This window comes from Columba livia, chromosome 20 (genome assembly GCF_036013475.1).
Source record: "Columba livia isolate bColLiv1 breed racing homer chromosome 20, bColLiv1.pat.W.v2, whole genome shotgun sequence".
Taxonomy (NCBI): domain Eukaryota; kingdom Metazoa; phylum Chordata; class Aves; order Columbiformes; family Columbidae; genus Columba; species Columba livia.
Window position 1 is genome coordinate 3,086,037 of NC_088621.1, and position 20,818 is coordinate 3,106,854.

Consider the following 20,818-nt stretch of genomic DNA (forward strand, 5'->3'; position numbering starts at 1 on the left):
CTGCCCTCCGGCCCGGCCTCGCTGCCGGCTCTACCACGGGCCACGCCGGGACTCGGAGCAGCCGTCCCCCCTTCCCGCACCCCACGCCGGGACAACGCGGAAACGGAGCGCACCTGCGCCGCTCCGCCGCCTCCAGCCCCGGCGGCGCCGCCCGCTCCGCGCCCCGCGCTGCTCCGCTCCGGGTTCCGCTCCGCGCCCCCCCGCGGGCCCGGGCACCCCCTGGCGGCGCGGCGCTGCACACGCCCCGCCGGCCGCCGCCAAGGCCCGGTCCGGAGCGCCGGGGCTCGGAGCGGAGCCGCCCGGCGGGAGTGCGGGCAGGTGTGGGCTGGGAGCGGCCCGGGACCCCCAGAGCAGAAGAAAAACTCACTGAAAAAAAAGAAACACAAACTACAGACACGGAAAGCCGGTAGAAGGAAAAGAAAACAGCAGCAAACAAACAAACAACACACATCTAAAAACAAAACAGAAAGATCCAAACACAAGCCGCAACAACAACAAAAAAAACCCAAACAGAACAAATCCCCCCAAAACAACAGCAACAACAAAAACCACAACAAGAAAAAAACCAAATGCAAAACCCCAAAGCAAAATAAAATAAAATAAACCACAACGGCACAAAACAAACAAACCACAGCAAACACCAACCCTGAAACAAAAATTTTGAAGGAAAAAGAAACTTCAGAACAGGAACACCCTGTAGCAAAGCCAGGTGAGCTGCTGGGCCTGGTAACACCACAGGGAGCTCATGACTTTTAGAAATTAAGGGCCCAAATGTGCAGAGTGATCCTAACAGCAGACACCAGCTACAGAAGGATGTCTGGGATCAGCAGCAAAATTTGGTCTCGCTTTTGCACAGTGTGGACACAACGTGGACACAACATGCCAAGATAAACCTGGCCAAGCTGCTTCCACCAACTGGCTGCCCAGGGAGGGATGGACCGGGGGGCTGGCGGGGCTTTTCTTCCACTTCCAGCAACCACTTGTAGCCCACTCCCTCATGGTTCAGCCTAATAAAATACATCTCAATTTGCATTTTGGAGATCTGTACAAATGCTCATTACTGCCCGATGCAGCACAGAGAGGATGGGGACGGGGAAGAGGTGACAGCCTGGGATCACTCAGTGAGTCACCAGAAAAATCACAGGAAAACAATTATTCCTTTGCACAAGCCTGTGAACGCAGAAATTAGGGCTCATTACTGTCTAAATGTCCAGTGGATGCAGGGAGTAAATTTGCCATGTGACAGGAAGGGAGGGAGAGAAAATGGGAGAAGGAAAACAGAAAGGAAGAGAAGAGAGATTCTCAGCTGGTATTTTACTGCCTGCTCAGAGCTGGCTCTTGAGAAACCCAGTGGCCCTGCAAGCCCTGTCATTTACACACACCCACCAACCTCACAGGATGATCTTAGGCACCCTGAGCCACCTTTTACCTAAATCTGATTCAAGTCTGAGTATATATTTTGCTTTTTGGTTTAGGCAAGTGTTGAAAAATTCACCAGAGGAAACAGTGTTTGCATTAATGCAGAGCCTGTATTCCTGGGGAAGAAAGCACTCGAAGATGACATTTCGCACCAGGGTAATTCTCCATACAGTCAATAATATAAATAAATTAAGCACATGGTTCAAACGACTTCAGGAAAAAGATAAATTACCTTATTTAACCAGCTGTGCTGGTGGGAGCAAGAGGCACAGGGAACGACACACATCTCAGAGCCTCTATCCATTCTGCTGTTGAATTTGCTCGTCAGGTTCCCCACAGAACCACAGATGCTTCAGAGTCCGACTGCAAGGCTGAGCCTTGATAGCTGGAAGTCACAGAGAATAAATATGACATTATATTAAAAATTTTAAAAGGCTAAATATGACTTTTAGCTTGATAGCGGGAAGTCAATTTTTAATATACTCGTTTCTCAGAAAGCAGGCACTTCCAATTCCACCCAAAGAACCCTTCAAAAATCTCTCTTTTATCGATGATGGGTTCCACTGAATTATTCACCAGATCACAGCTGCCAGAGGTTTTAAATGTACACATGACAAGGACCGTAACGGAGAGCAGCCTTCTCCCGCAGGCCGAGCAGGGAGGCTGACAGTTGCACCACTGATGCCCTGAGCTGATCCAGGCTCCTTCCAGCACTGCACATAATTGCTCGCCGGGGAGCAGCCTTTCTGTATCACCCTTGGACAGGCACACTTCTCAAGGAACGAAAAATAAAGACCACCGTTTTCGGAGAGATGTTAAACTCATGGCCGTGCCCTCCAGAAGAACTCGGGATGCTTAAAAGCAGCCTGAACTGCAGCAAATGATTCCCAGTTTGAACACTGGACTGGCACCCAGGGGTCTGGGCTCCTGCTCTCAGCCCTGTCCTGCTGGGCAATCAAATCTGAGGTGTTGCATTGCTGCTTTGCCTTCCACAGCTTGGCCATTGCTTCTGGTTAGATCACAGGCAAGGATTCTCATTATCTGTGTGTTCGGCATTTGACACAAGAGTTTGAGGTGGACAGTTGGTGTTTTAATACACAAATAATATTGAGTATTTATTATGAGCTATTTTAAACACATAGAATAACCAAAGGCCAAACTGCCTGGTTGCTTATCTCTGAAAGACTGTTTGCTAGGGACACAGGCTCAAAATTGGCAAGGCGACATTTGGCAGCCCCATCGCATCGCCCTGACCGCCCCAGCTCAGTCCAGCTGCTCTGCAACCCGCAGCAGGGCCAGGATTGCTCTCCAAGCTGTTACTCTGAGCGCAATTCTCTCCGGTTTGGTCCTCAGTGATTCCATTTGTACTTGTCCCTCTAAGTTAATTCCTCAAGAAAAAGGTCAATGATCCAGTCCCTAATCTGAACAAAATAAATCTTGCTTCTTGACTACGCCTGCTCAAGAATATATGACAAAGGAAATGTTTAAAAAATACTGATGATTCATAGCAAGTTAAGCTGCTTTTTAACCTGTTTTAAAGACAAACTCCCCATTCTTCCTCATGTCACCAGATCTACATAGTTGCTTATAAAATTACTAATTTTTCCAGTCAGGATACAAGGCATGTTCACAAATCTCCTCTCAGAGGCACCTGCCTGTTGCATTACCCAGATTTTATACTAAATGGGAGGTCACCGTAACACTCCGTCTCACCAAAGAAAACAAGTACAATGGTACCTTTACTTCATTTTACATTCAAGCTAAAATTAGAGAGGGCATTAAGAATATTCAAGCAAATTGAAAGACAAATCTAACAAACCTTATACATGTAGATTAGATCTACCGCTTGAATGCAATTACCCTGCCTGGCAAGGGTTTACAAATTGAACTTAGATTTTATGAAATCATAATATGCTTATTTTCAAAAGATGCCTGCTGTCAAGACAAAGTGAAACCTTTGGAGGATTGTGGAAAGTTTGTTCTCAGTATTTTCACTGTGAACTGCCCATAGAACATCAACTGGGACTGGAGTCTGGTGGTGCCGGGCACAGCAGAGTTTTAGACTTGGTTTAAACAGAAATATAGGACAAGGAGAAAAGTGACAGAAAGCAACAAGAGGGTAAAGGATTTGCCTGGAGATTATGTCCTTTCAGAACAAAATTATCTGCTGCTGGGGAGCACCTCAGCACCCACCCAACTGCAGCAGCAGATTTTCTTTCTGTGTAGCCCCTACTACTGGGCTCTAATTTTGGCTGGCAAGTCAGGTTTTATGATAATAAAATTAACTACAACCACCAGCAGCTACAAGTAATCCCCTCAGCTGTTCTCTAAAAATACTATACTCTTCAGTCTGGATGAATTATTTACATCCCATCGCTGCCGTTCCTGTTTTCCTTGCCTTTTTGCCCTGTGTCACCGTCCCTTTCATCTACACGCGGGCTTTGGAGACCTGCTGGCTGCTGTACAGCATTAGTAATAACCATCACCACGAAACCCTGCTGTTGACACTTTGAAATCAGCCCATTAGCGGCAGCCGGAGAAGTGCTGCCTGCAGCCCCGGGAGCCGCCGCGGGAGCAGCCTCCCGGGAGCCTGATTTCATCACAACCTGTCTGAACGCAACCACCGGCGTCTGCCAAATTTCACGTCTAAATAGATCAGAAGGAGAGAAGGAAAGAAACAGGCGGGGAGTGGGGAGAAAGCCACCAAACCAGGATTAAACCTCCACTCTATTTCCAGGGAGAGGAGGATAAATAAGCAGTGCATTGCTTCAGTGACTGTTGCTAGAGTTCTCATGAATGTGTTTTGTTCAGGCTCACCTCAGAATGCAATGTACTCATCTCCCTTGGTGCTGGGGCCAACAAAACACCCAACCACCACAATGCAGCAGCAAGGGTTGAAGATTTGAGAGTTGCCCTATGCCAAAACACTCAGGAGGGCTATTGCCACCTCAGAAAGCTGTTTCACATGTACATTCGCTGCCCTGATGTGGGAAAGGGTGGAGGGCAGGGAGAGGGGAGTTTCCTTCAGCGCCTTCATTTGCAGAGCTGGGGTCTGAGGAAAGGGCAGGCAGGACCCCGAGAGCTGCTCTCCCTGCAATGGATTCGGGTTTGATTTTTGTGTTTTGTGCTGCAAACCCCGCAGCCCTGCAATATTTCACAAGCCAATACTTTCTGGTGTGGCCATATTGCCTCAGGCAAGCCCCAGTACCCCTCCATGCAGATGGCACAGGGGAGGAAACCTGTGCCGGACAGGGCGGTTCACACAGAGCAATGGCGCTGGGCCCCTGGCCAAGCGGGCAGGTTCAGGCTTGCTGTGCCATGGCTGCCCTGGAGACCTCGCTGGAGGGCGGGCGCTGAGGGGGAAAGGAAGGAGAAAGGTGGTGGTGAGATGGAGGGGAAGGTGCTGAAGGGAGAAGAGGTGAAGGGGGAAGGTGAGGTGGAAGGGAAGGAGCAGAGGGGAGATGGAGAGGGAAAGCACTGAGGGGAGGAGAGATGGAGCGGGAAGGCACTGAGGGGAGGAGAGGTGGAGCAGGAAGGCACTGAAGGCAAGAGCTGAGGGGAGGTGGAAGGTGTAGTGGGGACAGGAGCCGGAAGGGCAAAACCTGAGGGGAGATGAAGGGGGAAGGCACTGAGGGGACGTGAAGCACTGGGGGGAAGTGGAGGGGGAAGGTGCTGAAGGGAAAGGAGGTGCTGAGGAGAGGTGGAGGGGACAGGCACTGAGGGGAGGGAAGGTGGAGGGAGCGATGGACAAGGTGGGAGGCTTGGCTGGGCTGCTGACCTTCCTCCCCTTGCTCCCTGCCAGGCTCGGGGACAGCCGTGGGGGGCCATGCCAGCTCTGCCGCGACGGGCAGGCAGCAGAGGACGAAGGGCTGCCCGTGCCCCCCTCCACCGCATGGCGTGAAGCCAGCACGGGCAAAGAAGAAGCAGCAGCCACCATGCAGGAGTGCTACCACCACCGTGCGGGCAGGTGAGCTGGGCTGGCTGCCACAGCAGCCGCGAGCAAAGGCCACTGTCGCACACAAAGCCACCATGCTCCCCGCAGCTGTCCCCAAACACTCCACACAGGGTCCAGGGGTCCCGGGGAGGGAAAGGGTCAGTGGGCAAAGCCACATGTGCACCAGGGTAGTACGTGATCACTGCTCAACGTGGCATGTTTGTGCAGCTGACATGAAGGGACGTGCAGCGTGTGCAGCTGGGACTCATGGTTGTGTCGTCTGGAGGATGCGGTGCGGGGCTCTCCCTCCATCCTGCCACAGAGAGAAAGAAACAGGTTCCCTAGGAAATCATCTTTGCACTTCAAAACCTTTCACTGAACCTACAGCCTGTTCATATGTATTCTTCCACATATAGTTACAAATCTGTCCAAAAAAAGAAAAAGATGGAGTACGTGTAACTACACAGCATAAGCAGTAGGAGGCATAAGACATCTGTCAAGAAGTAGGAAATTTCCTGAACTGCCTGAGATTTGGGATGCTGTAAATATTTAGTGGTTTTCTTTTGGTGAGCTACAGTGTTATAGTTTAAATATTTGACATTCCATGGGCATGAGCCACAGCACTGATCTAACTTCCCATCAGTTATAGCTACAGAAAGGGGAGGTTCATTTCAAAAAATCTTCCATGCAAAGGAATAGCTGTTCACTTCCAGTATCTTAGTACAGAAGGTGCCTGAACGTTTCCAGAAATTGTACTATTAAAAAAAAAAAAATCACATTGCTTGCGGTATTAATGGATAACAGCTTAAAAAAATCCCCAACAACTAAGAATCAATTTCCTGCCTCAATTGAGTTAGGCAAGCAGAGCGAACCTGATGCCAGTGTAGAAGTGCTATTAATGCATTAACAGCCTCAATAAATACATTTTACAGGTGTGAGAATCATTATGTTAGCCATTCAGATAAATATGTTCCCCACTTAAAAATAAGATTTTTAGGCCATTAATATTTTCTTATCGATTTGGCTTCTTGTTAATGGGCATGTAAAGGCACAGCAAGAACTTGTCTCATCATCCTCTTTATGAAATAGGCAGGAAAGCCTCAGAGGCAACGCAGACATTTTTGCTAACAGCGTTTATCTTTTTAACAGATAAACAGCACCGCAAAAGCAGAAAGCAGCAGTCCCGCTCCCCTTCATCGCTTGAAACCCCAGATCCTGGGAGGAACCCTGACTCGGCCCAAAATAACGCAGGCAACAATCAGAAGGATGCAGAAGTAATAAACAAGGTTGTGGTATCAGCTTCCACCACTTTGGACTCTAAACAAACAGATCAAGGTCTTTCTGCTCAACTTAACAAAAGCCTTCGATGGGACGGGATTCTCGAAGATCCTGCAGCAGAGGAAGAAAGGCTGCGGATCTACAAGATGAACAGACGGGTTCGGTACGAGTCCTATATCCAGCAACATCTGCCTGCTGAGCCGTGCCCAACTGTCAGACGCTCCCCGCTGCTTCCCCGCAGGCCGTCACGCACAAGCCGCGCTCACACAGTATGTAAAGAAGATTTCTGCAGTTGTTTACCGGGGGGAGCAAGTGTGAACTGGTCCTGAACGCTGAACGAGCCAGCAGAATCTCAAAGCTGCAACCAGTGGTGTCACCCAACATCTCACGAGTTCTGTAGATTAGTACTGATTACTCACCGTCCTATATCCGTGTGGAAAACAGGACATTTGTATTTTAAAAGCAAACCAATCTGTTAGTTAAAGTATGGGTGCAACTCAGACTACTTCAGCAATTAAAAGCGCTCCTTTCTGCACTGCCCCTTTGTTCTGGAGTATCCCTAGTTATTGCTCTTGGTTTATTTCAAAATTATATGCACCGCATTGCACCTGAGCTTTTCAGGTATTCACCTGGTGTCCTGAAATCAGCAAGCACAGCCCTGCAGCAGGTGGGGACATGGAGTGTGGGCAGCTGAACGAGGCTGAAATTATTCACAGGCACACAAACTTACCTGGTACGTGAAACTGTGCCATCTGCAGAAGTGGGATTGGAATCCAGCGCTTGCCTCTTGGCTTGTGATCTAATTGCCAGGTATTTTATTTTGTTACAAAAATTAATTATATCAAACCCTCAGATTTGACATCCTGGAGCAGCGCAGCACACACACAAGGAAAACTGAACACACTTAGAACAATGGGGTTATCCTTGTTGTGGTACATACCAACCAGAAGCCCATTTGGCCAATATGAATTAAAAATCAAGCCTTGTACTCCCCTACTTCAGCCACTCATAGTAAAGGAACATCTTTCATACCCAGTGTCTCTGCAATATTAAAGGAAACCAGACCAGGCCAGACTAAAGGAATTATTTGCAAGTTGGACGGCACATCTGAAAGGAGCAAAAGTTTTTCCTGCAGCTCTCCTGAAACATACCGGTATGATTTTTAAAGTTTTTTCTTAATGGCTCTTCAAATGGACTGGTTATTATATAACAACTAATGTGCGTGTACGGCTTTTCTCCTGTTTAAACAGTGCACAATATTGAAATGCTTGCACAGACTTTCACAGGAGCAGCGGCGTGCTTTAGAATAGCTTCACAGCTCCCCAGATTCCAGTAATGTCATTACATGCAAATCTAGAGCTCTTGCAAGCAGATAACCAGATGAACAATAAAAAGTAAGCAAAAAATCCCATTATGAATTAATTAATTGATGTTCAGTTGCATCCATTTCTACTCGGCCAGAGATACTAACAAAATCAGCACGCCTGCAAATTGGGAAGGGTTGAAAGAACAGATTAAGCATCCAGAAAAACACCACAGCGTTTCTCTCAGAACAACCGTTGTAACCATCTATTTTAATAATTTTAATGCATAACACATTCTAGTCTTATTTTTATGCTGTATTTACTAAAGTAGAATTTTAGCATCCACATTTCTAACCAAAATTTAAAATAAATCCCTGTGTGGTTAAATATTTGTTGTATTTGAAAAGAATAAGTGCTTCACTTGCAGGATATGCAGAAATTCATACCAGAAACTCTCTTTAAAAATAAAACTATAGCAGATTAAAGACTTCGGTACACACTGGAGAGGATTTTCAGCTGTCTTCAAGGCACTTTTTCAAGCATCTTACTAAACTGATAAAACCGCTTTTCTTTTTAATACATATAGGAAACACCTTCCTTGATCATGTAAATAGCAACACATGATATAAGAGAAACAAGAGGGGAGCTGGCATTGGCAGGATATATTATGTATTTATTACTAAGTAAACACCATAATGAACACCAAAAAGCTTTGAATTAAAAATAAAGAGACTTCCCTATATAATGGTTTTCAAATCATTTATTACCAATAAAGTAAAAGACAAAATGAAAATTAGAAGGGAGGGGGTGGGAAATGTCACAGACATCAGAACACTTGCACAGAGCCAATCAGAGCTTTGCAAATGTTGAAACATAAATAATTTAAAAGGTATCTCTACCAATTAAAACATTTTTAAGAGGCACATCGTTTTGTTTGCTTTATAAAAATTAGGCGCTTTATCTTAAAACCATAGTGTAAGGGTAATTTAATTTCTAATTTAACTAGAGACAATTAATGGTTACAACTTAAAATAATCTCTCAGGTCTCCTGCAAACGAATTCATTGGAAGAGCATTGCCGGAGCGATCCAGGGTCCAAGTTCTTCCAGCGTCCTGTGTCCAACAGTGACCAGCACCAGGTGCTTCAGGAGCAAGGTACATGAAACTGCAAAGCACGCCGTGATAGAATAGCCTCCCCAAAACAAGACTTCTGTCCTTTTGAAACCCCACGCACCAAGGGGACGATTTGTGCCTTGTGTTATACAAGTATGTCTTAGGGCAATGTTTAGGGGAGAATGACGACATATATTTAAGGCACATCTCCTAAATACTGTAGTCAGTGAAGACTGTGCTGCTCTTAACAACTCTGGAGCAACGCCCACCTGACTTTGGCATCCTCTGTCACCCTGGTTTTCTGAGGCAAGCATCAAAGATTAAGGACATTCTGTTTTGAGCCAATAAATAAGTAAAAAACCAAAACAACAAAAAACCCCAAAGCACACAAACTCAAACTTTCCTTCCTGCTGCATTTTCAGTCCCCCACATCATTTCAGTTCACACCAGAATACACTTCCACACCATTGGTCACACTTGCACAAACACACGCTAGGTACAGCTCAAGAACAGGCTCCAGAGTTTCTAACTTGCCCCTGACAAAATGCACCCTCGAGGCTGCGCACTAGAAAAGTCCTCTTTAAAAGCAGGTCCAGGGCTGAAGTTGCACCAGAAGGTGACCTGCACCTCAGAGGAGTTTTGGAATATATGGAAAAGCTGTATCCAGCTAAGTCAAGTCTACAAAGTGTTTCTGAGCTGCTACACCATGCTTGCCGCCAATGTAAGCCACGTTCCCCAAAGCAGGTGCTCTCCATACTACACTGCTCTCCATCAATATACAAAAAATCATATGGGTTAAGTAACAAACCTCTCAGTCTTATTTTCATCAAAGCGCATGACAAATTAATGCATGTAACATCCAGGTGGCCTTTCATAGGATCTGAAATTATTCCCTTTGGTCCCCAAACTCATCAGCTGCTTGGGACTGGAGGAGTTATACAGCAGCCTACAGACAGGCAAATACTGCCCCATCCCAGCAACGTCCTGAATATTAAATCCAGAGAGGACACAGACCTTTGCAATGACAGAGAAGCAGAGCTGCAGCTGTGGACTTTGCTACGCAATAAAAATTTGCCCATCCCTTGCACCATCTACCTCTTCACAACCTCTACAACAGTGTCTCCCACCCAATCCCAGCATCTCCTTTTCAACTCCAGGTCCCTGTATACATGACACATTTTCTGAAACTTGCCCAGTTACAACTCCCTTAGTGCAGACAGAACGACGTCAGTAAAAACTAGACACTGGTGGTGTTTTTCCACCACTGCACTGTCATGTCCTGACTTTCCAACAATACAGGGATCATTTTTGGCCTGATATTCTTCATTCCAAGTCCTACCACACACACACAAATGCTAGTGTGTCAGACTGCAGTGCTATACAAGTCATTATAAGTACAGAAGACACATCGTGCCACTCATCTAAAGAACTTGAACTACCTGATCCCTTCTCTGCCGCCTGGAGCTGCAAAGGAGTTTATCTCCTGCTCTACTCAGAATCTCTCTTCTTTCTGACTCAAAACTTTCAAACCACACATGAATGCCATAGGGTAAAATTTTTGTATCTGTTGAATACAGAATTTCAGATTTTTCTCTCTTAGCTTTTTCCAGCAATTTCCAAGAGATGGTTCTTCTAGAGAAAACAGTCTCGCAATCTAAACTGAAACGAGTGACAGCTGGCTATCTGTAACCAAATGACCAGGTAGATTCTCTGCAGGAGAGTGAACCACCCTTATTTTTGCACATCACCACAAAGCACCAAAAGGATTTCCACCTGCCAGGCACCACCCCACATTCTTTCTTACCTGCCAATTTTTTTTTGCCTGGGAAAATACTTCCCTTTATTTTTATCTGATTACGGCACTGCAGGGAAGGGGAGGGAACTCACAACTTCAAAGGCAAAGAAACAAGGTTCCTTACTAAGTTATGCTCCCATAGAAAACTGCGTTCAGGCCACTCTGATGCTTAAAGCAGAAATTAAGAGCTGAGAAAGAGGTGGCGACAGGTAAGGTTCCCTTAGCCTGACCGGAAAGTTGGGGTCTGCACCCGCTTTAGCTAGTGGAGGGTTAGCACAGGACTGGGATGGATCGGAGCAAGAGAGACAGCTGTCAGTCAGCAACCATCCAGGACACAGTCGTTCCCAAGGTTCTCCGACGTTTCCAGCTCTATGCTGGAGAGGAACCGCCGCACGGCCTTACGGCAGTTGTAATCCAGCGTGGTGGTGTACACAGTCTTGGCGTGCTTCGGGTAGACGATGGTGGTGCTGGTGAAACGCTGGGGCTTGTTACGGGGCTCGAAGCGGACCTCCGCTTTGTAATTGCGCCACGTGCAGTTGGGGACACAGATGACCGTCTGACTGCAAGAGGAAACGCTTAAGCCCACTGGCATGTAGATGTCGTCGATGAAGTGCTTCTCCGACTCATATTTAACCGAGGACGTGTACCTGAAATACAAGAGAGATGCGTGTGAGCTCTGCTCCGGAGCAGCAGGCTCAATTTTTTGGAAAGCAGAGCTGCTGGATACCTGGGTGGCTCCTCAGCCCTGCACTTGCCACCTCAGCATGGGCAAAGCCGCATCACAAAAATGCTGCTGCTGGTGTCTTGCTCACTTACGGGAAGAAGGAAAAGCTTTATGTCAGCAACACGTGCAACGCTGTCAGTATTTTGTCCAGCTGCCAGTGCTACCAAACACCTTCTCAGTCCTCACGCCCATCATTTGAAGCCTGAGCTCTATGAACCTAAGAACCTCCTTCAAACTCCCGTGCCTAAACCCAGAGGCCTAGAGCCACGTTTAGGCTTTGCAGATAAGCATCCTAATTCCTTGGAATACCAAGTCCATGGAAGCACACATTATTTTCTCATTTCTCCTCCGCCAAGAGTCACATGAGCATTCACTGCTATCGCTCCTGGCATGGGGCTCTCTCTGAAGGCAAACTTCTGAAGATTCAGCTGGCAGGAAAATACTACAATGTGCACATCAAACTCTGCTGGTAAGAAAATCCTCTGTGCCTGGATCGCAAAAGAAAGTTTTCATCTCCTGCACACTGTGACAACTCTGTGTTCGCTTTCCCATGGCGCTGTCTTCAATCCCAGCCACAGTGCAGGCTCCTACCCTCCCCGCTAATGCTTCCGTTTGACAGCATCAGTCTACCTCTGCTTGCACAGTAATCACCTGGGAGACTTCATTTCTCATTACTGCAAATCATGATGTTCAAAGGAATAATTCACAGGCTGTGAAGTGATGCAGCGCATTAAAAAAATAATTATGCACTCTCTGAATATTAACTTTTCTCTTAGTTCACACAACCAGCCACAGCTGATAAGACAGAAAGTGCTTATTATAAAACCATAAGGTTCCGAGAGCAAAATTCCTTTCCACTAATAAAACAGTCCTAGAAAGATGTCTGCTTTGAAGATCTTCCCTCATTATTACCTTCTAGTTAATCAGTTGAAAGGCAACATTTTGGAGCAGTGCAAAGAAGTAAAAGAGGGAGAGTAAAACACAGGAAAGTCTTCCTGGAAAATAACCATATAGGATTAAAAGAGGCAGAACACTCCTCTAGGTCCAGGTCCAGGAATGTACAGCTGCAAGGAACAATAGCACCGCAAATAAATTAACTTTACTCACAGGCACTGATAAGGCCTAACTACTCATTGACATGCTAAGTCCTTCAAAACTAGGTGACGGGAACGTAATATTTACCTTATTTCCTTTGGTGGTAAAGGGTCGAACTCAACTCCTTCGCCAAAGGATAAAGGACACAGCCTTGGAGGGCAGCTGGAGAGAATGGGGCTGGGAGAGAACACGCAATTCTGCAAAAAATGCAAAAAATAATCCTGCTTATGTCACAATTCAGTATATTTTCAAGAAAATGCATTTATGCAGCCCTTGGTACAGAGCTGCCCAGGTTCACATTACGCACAAGAGGATGTGCTAGTTGAGACATGCCTGCAGGTGCAACCTGTGGGTCTGGCCAAGGATGTGGCAACGTCTATTTTCCAAAGTCCTAACTCCAGGAGCTTAATTCAGAGGAGCCACCTTGGGAAATGGGAGAGAAATACAGCCCCTTGGTGCAGGACAGCTTTTTACAGCATGAACTGCAGCCCATTTGCTAAACTCACGTTCAATTTATAGGGAACATTATAGGAGTGTATAAAAGAGCTCTCCTTGCTGGTTCATCAGATATCCACATGGGCGGATCACAGCAGGAAATTATTGCAGGGCGTCTCACCGTGAGCAACCTCCTCCTTTCTCGCCACGGCGACTACTCAAAGGCATTAAATCCAACCTAATTCACTCACAATCCGTTGGGAAGGACTAACTCACTCCTGCCGAGCACTGATTTGTGGAGTGCCCCGGTGCTGCTGTCCTAGACGGGCAGCGCTATGAGCCGACACCAGCCCAGCAACATCCCACAGCCAGGGGAAGCCAAAGCAGCCCCAGAGGGAAGTAACCCACATTTCTGATGCCACCTCTGCCCATGTGCTTTGCTATCCAGGGACGAGTGGGCTGTGGCAATCTCTGCTGTTCAACACACACTTCCCCTATGGCTTTTTTCAATTTCACAGCAGCACTCCTGTAGGAAAGGGATCCTTCCTCTAGACCTGTAGTTCCCAAAGTATTTGTACCAACAGCTCAGCATCAACATTCAAACATCATTTTGCAAAAACTAGCACAGCTCTATCTGATACTATTAACTGAAACCATAGTTCAATATACAAACTTCCTACTCCGGTCAGTCTCTGGAATAACGTGAGCTCATTTTCCACTGGGATTTCCAAAGACGTGCTGCGATGCTGTCCCAACCTGGGGCAGGAGCGACAGGGGCTCCCCGTGCAGCAGCAGGAACCACCCCAAAGCCGGAGGCTTTAGAAATCACCGCCGGGTCCCCTTACCCGCCACGGCCCCGGTGCCCCGGGGGTGTCCCTCCCGCCGCGGGGCCGTTAAGGGATAAACGGGGGCCGGCTGTTTCCCACCTGTCCGCCCCGCTGCAGCCCCCTCCGTACCCGCGGCACCGCCGGGCCGGTTTTCCACCCTCTCCTCCCCGCAGGACGCTGCGGCGCCCGGAGCGCTGCCGGGGCGGGAGGGCCGGGGAGAAGAGGTTCCCGGGGGATGATCGCGGCGGGCTCCGAAAGGCAGCTCCGCTTCCCCGGCCGCCGGGAGCCCCCGGGACACCGGGCCCAGCACCTGCCGCGGTGGGACCGAGCCTGGGACGGGTGGCTGCCCCGGGCTGCAGTCCCGGGCGGAGGGTCCCGCACTCCGGCGGCAGGAGGGGTGGGAGGACCGGTACTCACCGCGGCGGCGGGCGCGGGCGGGTCGGGCTCCGGTAGCCCGTTGGTCGCGGCGCGGTCGGGGCTGCCCGAGGAGAGAAGCCAGGGCGAGGGGGCGGGCCCAGGGCTGGGGGGCAGCCCGGAGTCGGGGCTGTCAAGCCCCGCGTCGCCCCGTTTCCTCATGTCCGGGAGGTCAGGAACCTCCCGCAGGCTAAGCCGCCCGACCATGGCGGAACCCGCGCCCGCCGCCGCCGCTCCGCGCCCTGCGCCGGCTGCCCCGGGCGGCGGCGGGAGGGGCGGGGCGAGCCGCGGAGGGGCGGGAAGAGGGGCGGGGCAAAGAAGGGGCGGGGCCTGAACCCCCCACCTCCACCCAGCGCCGTCCCGTCTCCCACCAGTGCTCCATCATCTCAGCACCCCATCATCCCAGTGCTGCCATCATCCCTGTGCCACCATCCCTGCATCCCCGCTCCCAGCCCCACAGCTGCCTGGGCTGGAGGGTACAGGAAAGCAACGGGGAATTATTAATAGTGTCACCAGATTTATTAAGCAAAGCATTTTCACTGAGACCAGGCCTGACCTCGCTCTCTGCCCAAAGTAAGGTGCAGTTTGGCCCGGGACAGACCACGGTGGTTGATGCTGGCACAAGTACAGGGCACTGAGGCAGGAAACAGAGCGACACTGGTCCCTCTGCAGTTCGGCAGCCTTGTCCCATTGCTCAGCCCCAGCAGCAGCTGCCCCGGCTTTCTCAGCGGGCAGCTCGCAGCAGAAACGGGGGCCTTGTTTGGGCTGCAAAGCAGCAGCTTTCAGGCTTCCGTCACCCCTGGGAGTGTAACACCCTTCAAAACCCACAGTTCCCCCCGCACGCTACTCTTTCTCATCACCCCCTCCACCAAGGATTCAGACTCGGGCAGCAGACCGCTGCCACCCTTAATTGCATTTTTCAGGCCAAGCTGCTGAAGCTGAAAAAAGAAAACAGAGGGAAAAGGTTTTTCTAGCACTAGAGGAGACTGAGGGAACGTTTTTTGGAAAATCCTAATGAAATAATTGCGCCGTGTCATCAGATTCGGTGGGGGAATACTCTGGCGGAGGGAAAGCAACTGCCTGCAGCGGCCAAAGTCAACACTCCTTGTGCAGCAACAAGCAGTCTGGCCTGACGGGCCCGGCACAAGTGAGCCCAGGGCCCTGAAAAGAATTCCTTCCCTGCCCCAAAATTAAAAGCAGAGCAGAGCTTTCAGCCGTAGGCGTCTGTGGTTTGCAGCTATGTGGTGCTGGGAACTCCGGAGACTTCCTCAAGGAATTTACATTCCTTTGAAGAAATACTATGAGGCTGTTTGTCTCTGCTGAAAAATGCAGATGGAAAGAAAAAGAACATTAAAAACTTTGACTGAAATCTTTGGGGTCTGGGCAAATGTGCTGGACAGGTGTTTTCTTCCTTTTGATTTAAATGCATCCCAAAAAAAGAGAGGTTCTGGTCTCTGCGAGCGATGGGAAAGCTGATCGCTCCCCACTCCAAAATCTCCCATAAAAGCCCTTTATGAAATTAGACGCCTCAGAAGGCGCTGGAGCCGTTTCCAGATGAACACGATCATTATTTCAGAGCTGCCGTGCAGCTCCTGGGCTAAAAACCACACCGCCAATAACCGTGTTGGTGCAACTTAGCGGGGGGGACACCTGTGGCACCCCCCAGCAGCCGCCTCCGGGGGCTGTGGGTGTCCCCAGGGCTGCTCTGTGGAGATCGGGGTCCAAGTGCCAGGGGTCTCGGTGCCCGGGGAGCTGCGGGGGCTGCAGCCAGCCCTGCCGGGGTGGGCAGAGCTGGAAATCTTGCTGCTCTTTATTTACCAGCAAAAAACCTCTCACTTTGGTGTGGCTTGACACAAACGACTATTTTTTTGTGCCCTTACTGGCTCTCATTTCTGGGCTTGGCAGGTGAAATGGAGCAGCCCAGGGGCGCCGCAGCCCGTCCTGTCTCACACCCGGCTTGGACATGAGGAGCCCCTGCAGCACTGATGTCCAGAGCTGCAGATTTGCCTGCTAGCATGAAAAGGAAGCGTTTAACCAGTTTTAACTACTGGATAACTAAAGTACTATCGATAGCCATCGTGCACAGCAGCTCTGCTTTTAAGGTGTGTGTACTCTGTCCTCTCGGAAATCCTGTCTTTTTATAAGCCTCTCAAACCGTACCAATCTGTGCAATCCCCAATGGCATTGGAAATCTTTTCCCTGTACAGCACAGCCTGTTTGTCCACGTTATTTACATTTCAACTGCCTACGCACAGCCAGGACAGAGCAGATACCGGTATCTTATCAGGATCCTCCTTCCATAAAGGACTCTCCACCAGGGCAGGGTGCGCTCAGCTGAATCAGCAAGTAACAATAGGCACATTGATGTGGTGTGGGGGTCAGCGCCGTGGGTGGGGGGGAAGCAAGTCAGAAGGACCCTGTGTTATTTGATAACGATGGAAAATTATTTCCAAACGATGGGAACGCCAGGCTGGTTCCTGCAGCACAGACCACAGACCCACGGGGTGTGGGAGTCACGCAGTTCTGAGCAGGGGGATTGATGGGAATGAAGAGGGGTCCGGCTGCAGGGTGAACTCTGATGGCACATCGCTCAGTTGCTGAATTCTGATCAGCTTTATAGCCCGGCCCCAGGCCCCTGCCACCCCTGATCTCTCAAGGACAAGGCCGGCAAAGTCCTTGAGCCCACCTGGACTCCGGCTTGGAGCTGCTCTGGCTGGGAGAAGGGAACGAGCGCAGGCTGTAACCTGGAAATTTTGGGTGAGGGCAGCACGAGCTGCTGTAACCGACTCCAGCGGAGCAGGCACACAGAGAAACGCCTTTTGCCAAAGCCTTTCCCGACACAAATGTTTCAGCTCATTGCCCTCAGCTCAGCAGAGCCATGCGCATCCGCGTCTGCTGCCCGTGGCCAAGGAAAGGCTGGTGGAGACTTGGCCACCGTGGCTCAGACACTGGAAGCCGCGGCTGTAAATCTGGCAAAAGAAATAAACACCCACAGCGCCCGGCATGGGCTGCTCCTGCCCAAGGGCGGAGGGGGCAGGACTGGCAGGAGAAAAGCAAATGAGTCACTAATTCTCCAAGTGAAAGAAACTCCTCGTACGTCATGCATCGTGGAAGAAAAGAAGGCACTACCTCTTAATTAATTTTCAAAGGAAAAAATTAGGATCTCTCAGAAATCTCTCCAGCTGTTGAAGTCATCAGAAATGATCTGATTATTTAGGTGGACAAAGTCGGCTCTGCTGAACCGCCTGCATGGTGTGGGAGCTGCTGCGAACGCAGACGCTGCCGGTGGAGAGCTGGAGCAGCGGAAGGTGGAAAAGCCAGGAAAGAGAGAAGCTGTGGGAGGAGTGGAAGGAGAGGGACACGCGGAGCCCTGGGAACCGTGGGACTGGGGTCAGGTCTGGCCCCGGGGGTTTGCGGCGTGGCGGTCATACAGAAAACACCCAGCCCATGAACATCAGTCATAACTGAATTCATTTTAGTGTCACACTCCGACATACAGCCAGAATTACACTTCAGCCAAAAAATGTAAAAAGCAGCATTTTGCACAGAAAAAAAAAAATCATCCTTTATTCCTCAGAGATGTAAACCCCAAACAGTGAACATACGCATACAGACGTGCCCAATCTGATAAATTCCCAAGAGCCGGGGGACAAAACCCTTATACCGTAAGCAGAAAAACACAGACTTCCCTCTAGAAGTGGAATTCCAAACACCCAGACCTGTAGCATTCTCCAAAGGCTGAAACTAAAAATTCATTTTGTGTTTTATTTCCTCTTATCTCCAGAATGAAATGTAGGGAATGAAACAGGGGAAGCCTTCGGGGAAAGACACGTGACAATAACTCTAACATCGTCTTCAGCTATTCTTAATTTAGTTAAGAGAGTCAGCCATAGACAAAGAAAAATTAATCTCAAATAAATTATTCATCCCTCCATGGGAATAATGAATCTGTGCAAACCCATGTTCCCTCCTCCCTGGCTATCGCCTTTGATAACGTGTGAACCATCCTGCACGTGCATCTTGAGATAATCCATCCTGGGGGAACGGCTCTTCGTCATCCTGACGTGTTTTCAGCCACTGTTCCTTTTTTTGTCACCTGATGTGAAATCGGGAAAGGAAATAAATGAAGCAACAGCAGACTCGGGAAGATTTGTGCGACTGGAGTGATGAGAAACTGCCGTCACTCCCCACCAGCGTTGTTACTGCTGCTCTACGACGGATGTCGCTGCTCCAGCTCTCGGCAGCTGCCTTCCCCCAGGAAGGGGGCTGTGTTATCCGAAATACCTCACCTCTGGTTCTCCTCCTCTCCGTACTGCTGCAAGCTGAGGCTCAGAGGAGGATGAGGAGAGGAAGGCTCTCAAAGGCTGAGGCTGGTGTGAGCTGCCTGTCCTGGGAAACAGCTCAACATTTCCAGCATCTCTCTTTGCAGGGCAAGGACAGCGGGCGAGTCCAGCACACACGAGAGCAGTAACAAGCAGCTGGAGACGAACTCTGCACATGTCTGGTTTGGCCTTTAAGCTCTAACAGCAACCGAGGCTGCCGGCTGGTTGGCAGGAGGTTTGCCAAGGTGCAGAAAGCATTAATTCAGCCCTTTCCTCCTCTTCTGAAAAGGATTTGCCGTGCTGTCTGACTGGTGGTTTATGTACGTGCCTGTCCTGGGAGCAGAGGAGAAACCTGCTCTGGGGCTCTCTCCTGGGCATCTCGTTAATGCAGCTGAGCTGCAGATGCCTGGATCCCAGCTGTTAAAGGGTTGGGGGTGGTTTGGTGGTGGTGACGGTTTGGGGTTGGTCCCCCCTCCCCAATAAATAATGAAACAGAGGAACAGCTCTGCAGCAGGGAGTGAGCAGAAACACCAAACTCTCAGGCCAAATCCTCGGCGCTGCTGCAGGAGCTCAGCCAGGCTGAAGGCTGGGACACGAGTGAATCACAGCCAGATATTCTTTGAATCCACCTAAATCGTTTTTATAGCTGCTGACTTCCCGATACCTCTGCTTTCTCCACCACGTGGCCCCAGGCATGTCCTGGGTTTCACTCCCGCTAAGCTAAGGACAAACACCTTGGTCAGATCCTCCCTTGGTCTGAATGGTTAAGAGATCACAGGGCACGGGAGTGACGGACACAGATTTTTCAGCTGCACGCCATAAATCATAAATCTGACGAGCTTCACTCCCAATCACTGCAGCTAGTCCTGAGTGAGCAGAAGGGAACTCTGCTGCTCAGAGTCTTTTTTTGATGAGTTTCTCCAGTTTCCGTATCCGCGAGGACTCCTGCTCGGGCGTGGGGGCGCTCAGCGAGAGGGAGCCGGAGTTCTCGGTGCCCGAGGGGGGAGCGGGCAGGCGCTGGCGGAACAGATCCAGCATGCTGCTCTGCTCGCTCCGCTTCAGGCCCTGCGGGAGCGAAGGAGAGAGAAGCAATCAGGCTGGACGCCATCCATCTGGGAACAGGCGTGCACGGGAACAGCTGCGGGAAAGCCCGTTTCAAACCACAGCCTTTCGTTCACCCAAGAGCTGTGTGATCTCTGGGTGATCCTGAGACCACTGAGCCCAGCCCCAGGAGCCAAAGCAGCTCTGAGCACACTACGTGAACTGAAAAACTGTTTGTCTCAGAGCACAGAGGATACTCTTGCCTTAGAGTGTTCTGCCCACTCCCAAATCCCTCTATATTTCTACAGAAAAACATCACCAACTATCTTAAAGCAGCACTAGTGAAGGAGCAGAAATTCTGTAGGACTGGTTCTAACCTTCATGTCTAGTATCTTCTGGAAAGTGTCTGTGCTGCAGTCAGCAAGGAGCTTGATGTAATTGTCGACAAACACAACCGGCGGCTCATGTGGGGCCATAACCACCTGCCAAGACAAGAAATAAAAGAGATCGGGCAAAGTCTACGAGTTAAAACCAGCGCTCAGTCAACTCAAGTACATGAGTGACAGCAGGACTGGCTTCTCCTAAAATATAATGCTTAAGCAATAAGGAAGAGGCTGTGACCCCCCTGCTGCCACCTGCCCCGGAGCTCACACCCTCTTAGTCCCAGCAACAGGCGAGTCAGGAAAAAGAATTAAAATGGCCTTGAAGCTGGAAAGATGATTATTCATTGTTATATTCTCATTACATAAGCAGCGGGCTCCACAGAGAACACATCTTTTGATAACGCTGGGCAGCAAACCCATCCCTCTGGGGAGCCGTGTGTGTGTGAACGTGTGTGTGCACCGGACCAGACTCTGCCCCGTCTCTGAAAACATTTCCATATGTTTCCACTGACCCAGCTCACCCCACACTGTATTCTGTCACCGAGATATTTCTTTCTTTCCCTGCACTTCAGACCAATGAAACATCATAGCCATGTATACACTTATAAAGCCTTAATTTACAGCCCTTGTAAAAATCTTCTGCCAAGATGAAAAGCTGGAACTTCAGACAGCGTAGCAAGGAAAGAGCTCTGCGGGACGTGCGTACCCCGGCACCCTCCTCCCCGCCTGCAGCTG

At 49.6% G+C, this 20,818-nt stretch overlaps 4 protein-coding genes across 11 annotated transcripts in view; 1 reads left to right on the forward strand and 3 right to left on the reverse strand.

Moving 5' to 3' along the window:
* Nucleotides 1-237, reverse strand: part of RPH3AL (rabphilin 3A like (without C2 domains)) — a 39,778-nt gene extending 39,541 nt beyond the window's left edge. For 3 of the 7 annotated variants that reach the window (XM_065036808.1, XM_065036803.1, XM_065036804.1), the window contains exon 1: nt 1-126. The gene's annotated coding sequence lies outside the window, so the exon portion shown is untranslated. The other 4 variants (XM_065036807.1, XM_065036801.1, XM_065036802.1 and 1 more) reach the window with 3 other exon arrangements.
* Nucleotides 238-4,779: 4,542 nt separating this feature from the next.
* Nucleotides 4,780-8,037, forward strand: LIAT1 (ligand of ATE1). Its single transcript, XM_065036307.1, has 3 exons — nt 4,780-4,850; nt 5,222-5,386; nt 6,503-8,037. Exons 1-3 carry the CDS (start codon nt 4,808-4,810, stop codon nt 6,958-6,960), a joined length of 666 nt encoding a protein of 221 aa, XP_064892379.1. The 5' UTR covers nt 4,780-4,807; the 3' UTR covers nt 6,961-8,037.
* Nucleotides 8,038-8,680: 643 nt separating this feature from the next.
* On the reverse strand, nt 8,681-14,617 carry RFLNB (refilin B). The gene is made up of 3 exons (XM_065036309.1): nt 14,341-14,617; nt 12,749-12,858; nt 8,681-11,489 (listed from the first exon to the last, which is right to left on the reverse strand). The coding sequence occupies exons 1-3, from the start codon at nt 14,542-14,544 to the stop codon at nt 11,159-11,161; spliced, it is 645 nt and encodes a 214-aa protein (XP_064892381.1). The 5' UTR covers nt 14,545-14,617; the 3' UTR covers nt 8,681-11,158.
* Nucleotides 14,618-17,875: 3,258 nt separating this feature from the next.
* Nucleotides 17,876-20,818, reverse strand: part of VPS53 (VPS53 subunit of GARP complex) — a 60,176-nt gene continuing 57,233 nt past the window's right edge. For both annotated transcript variants that reach the window (XM_065036298.1, XM_065036299.1), the window contains exons 21-22: nt 20,078-20,182; nt 17,876-19,724 (exon numbers count right to left, since the gene is read on the reverse strand). In XM_065036298.1, the coding sequence (XP_064892370.1) occupies nt 19,554-19,724; nt 20,078-20,182 (276 nt within the window). In that variant the 3' untranslated portion in view covers nt 17,876-19,553. The remainder of the gene's footprint in view (nt 19,725-20,077; nt 20,183-20,818) is intronic.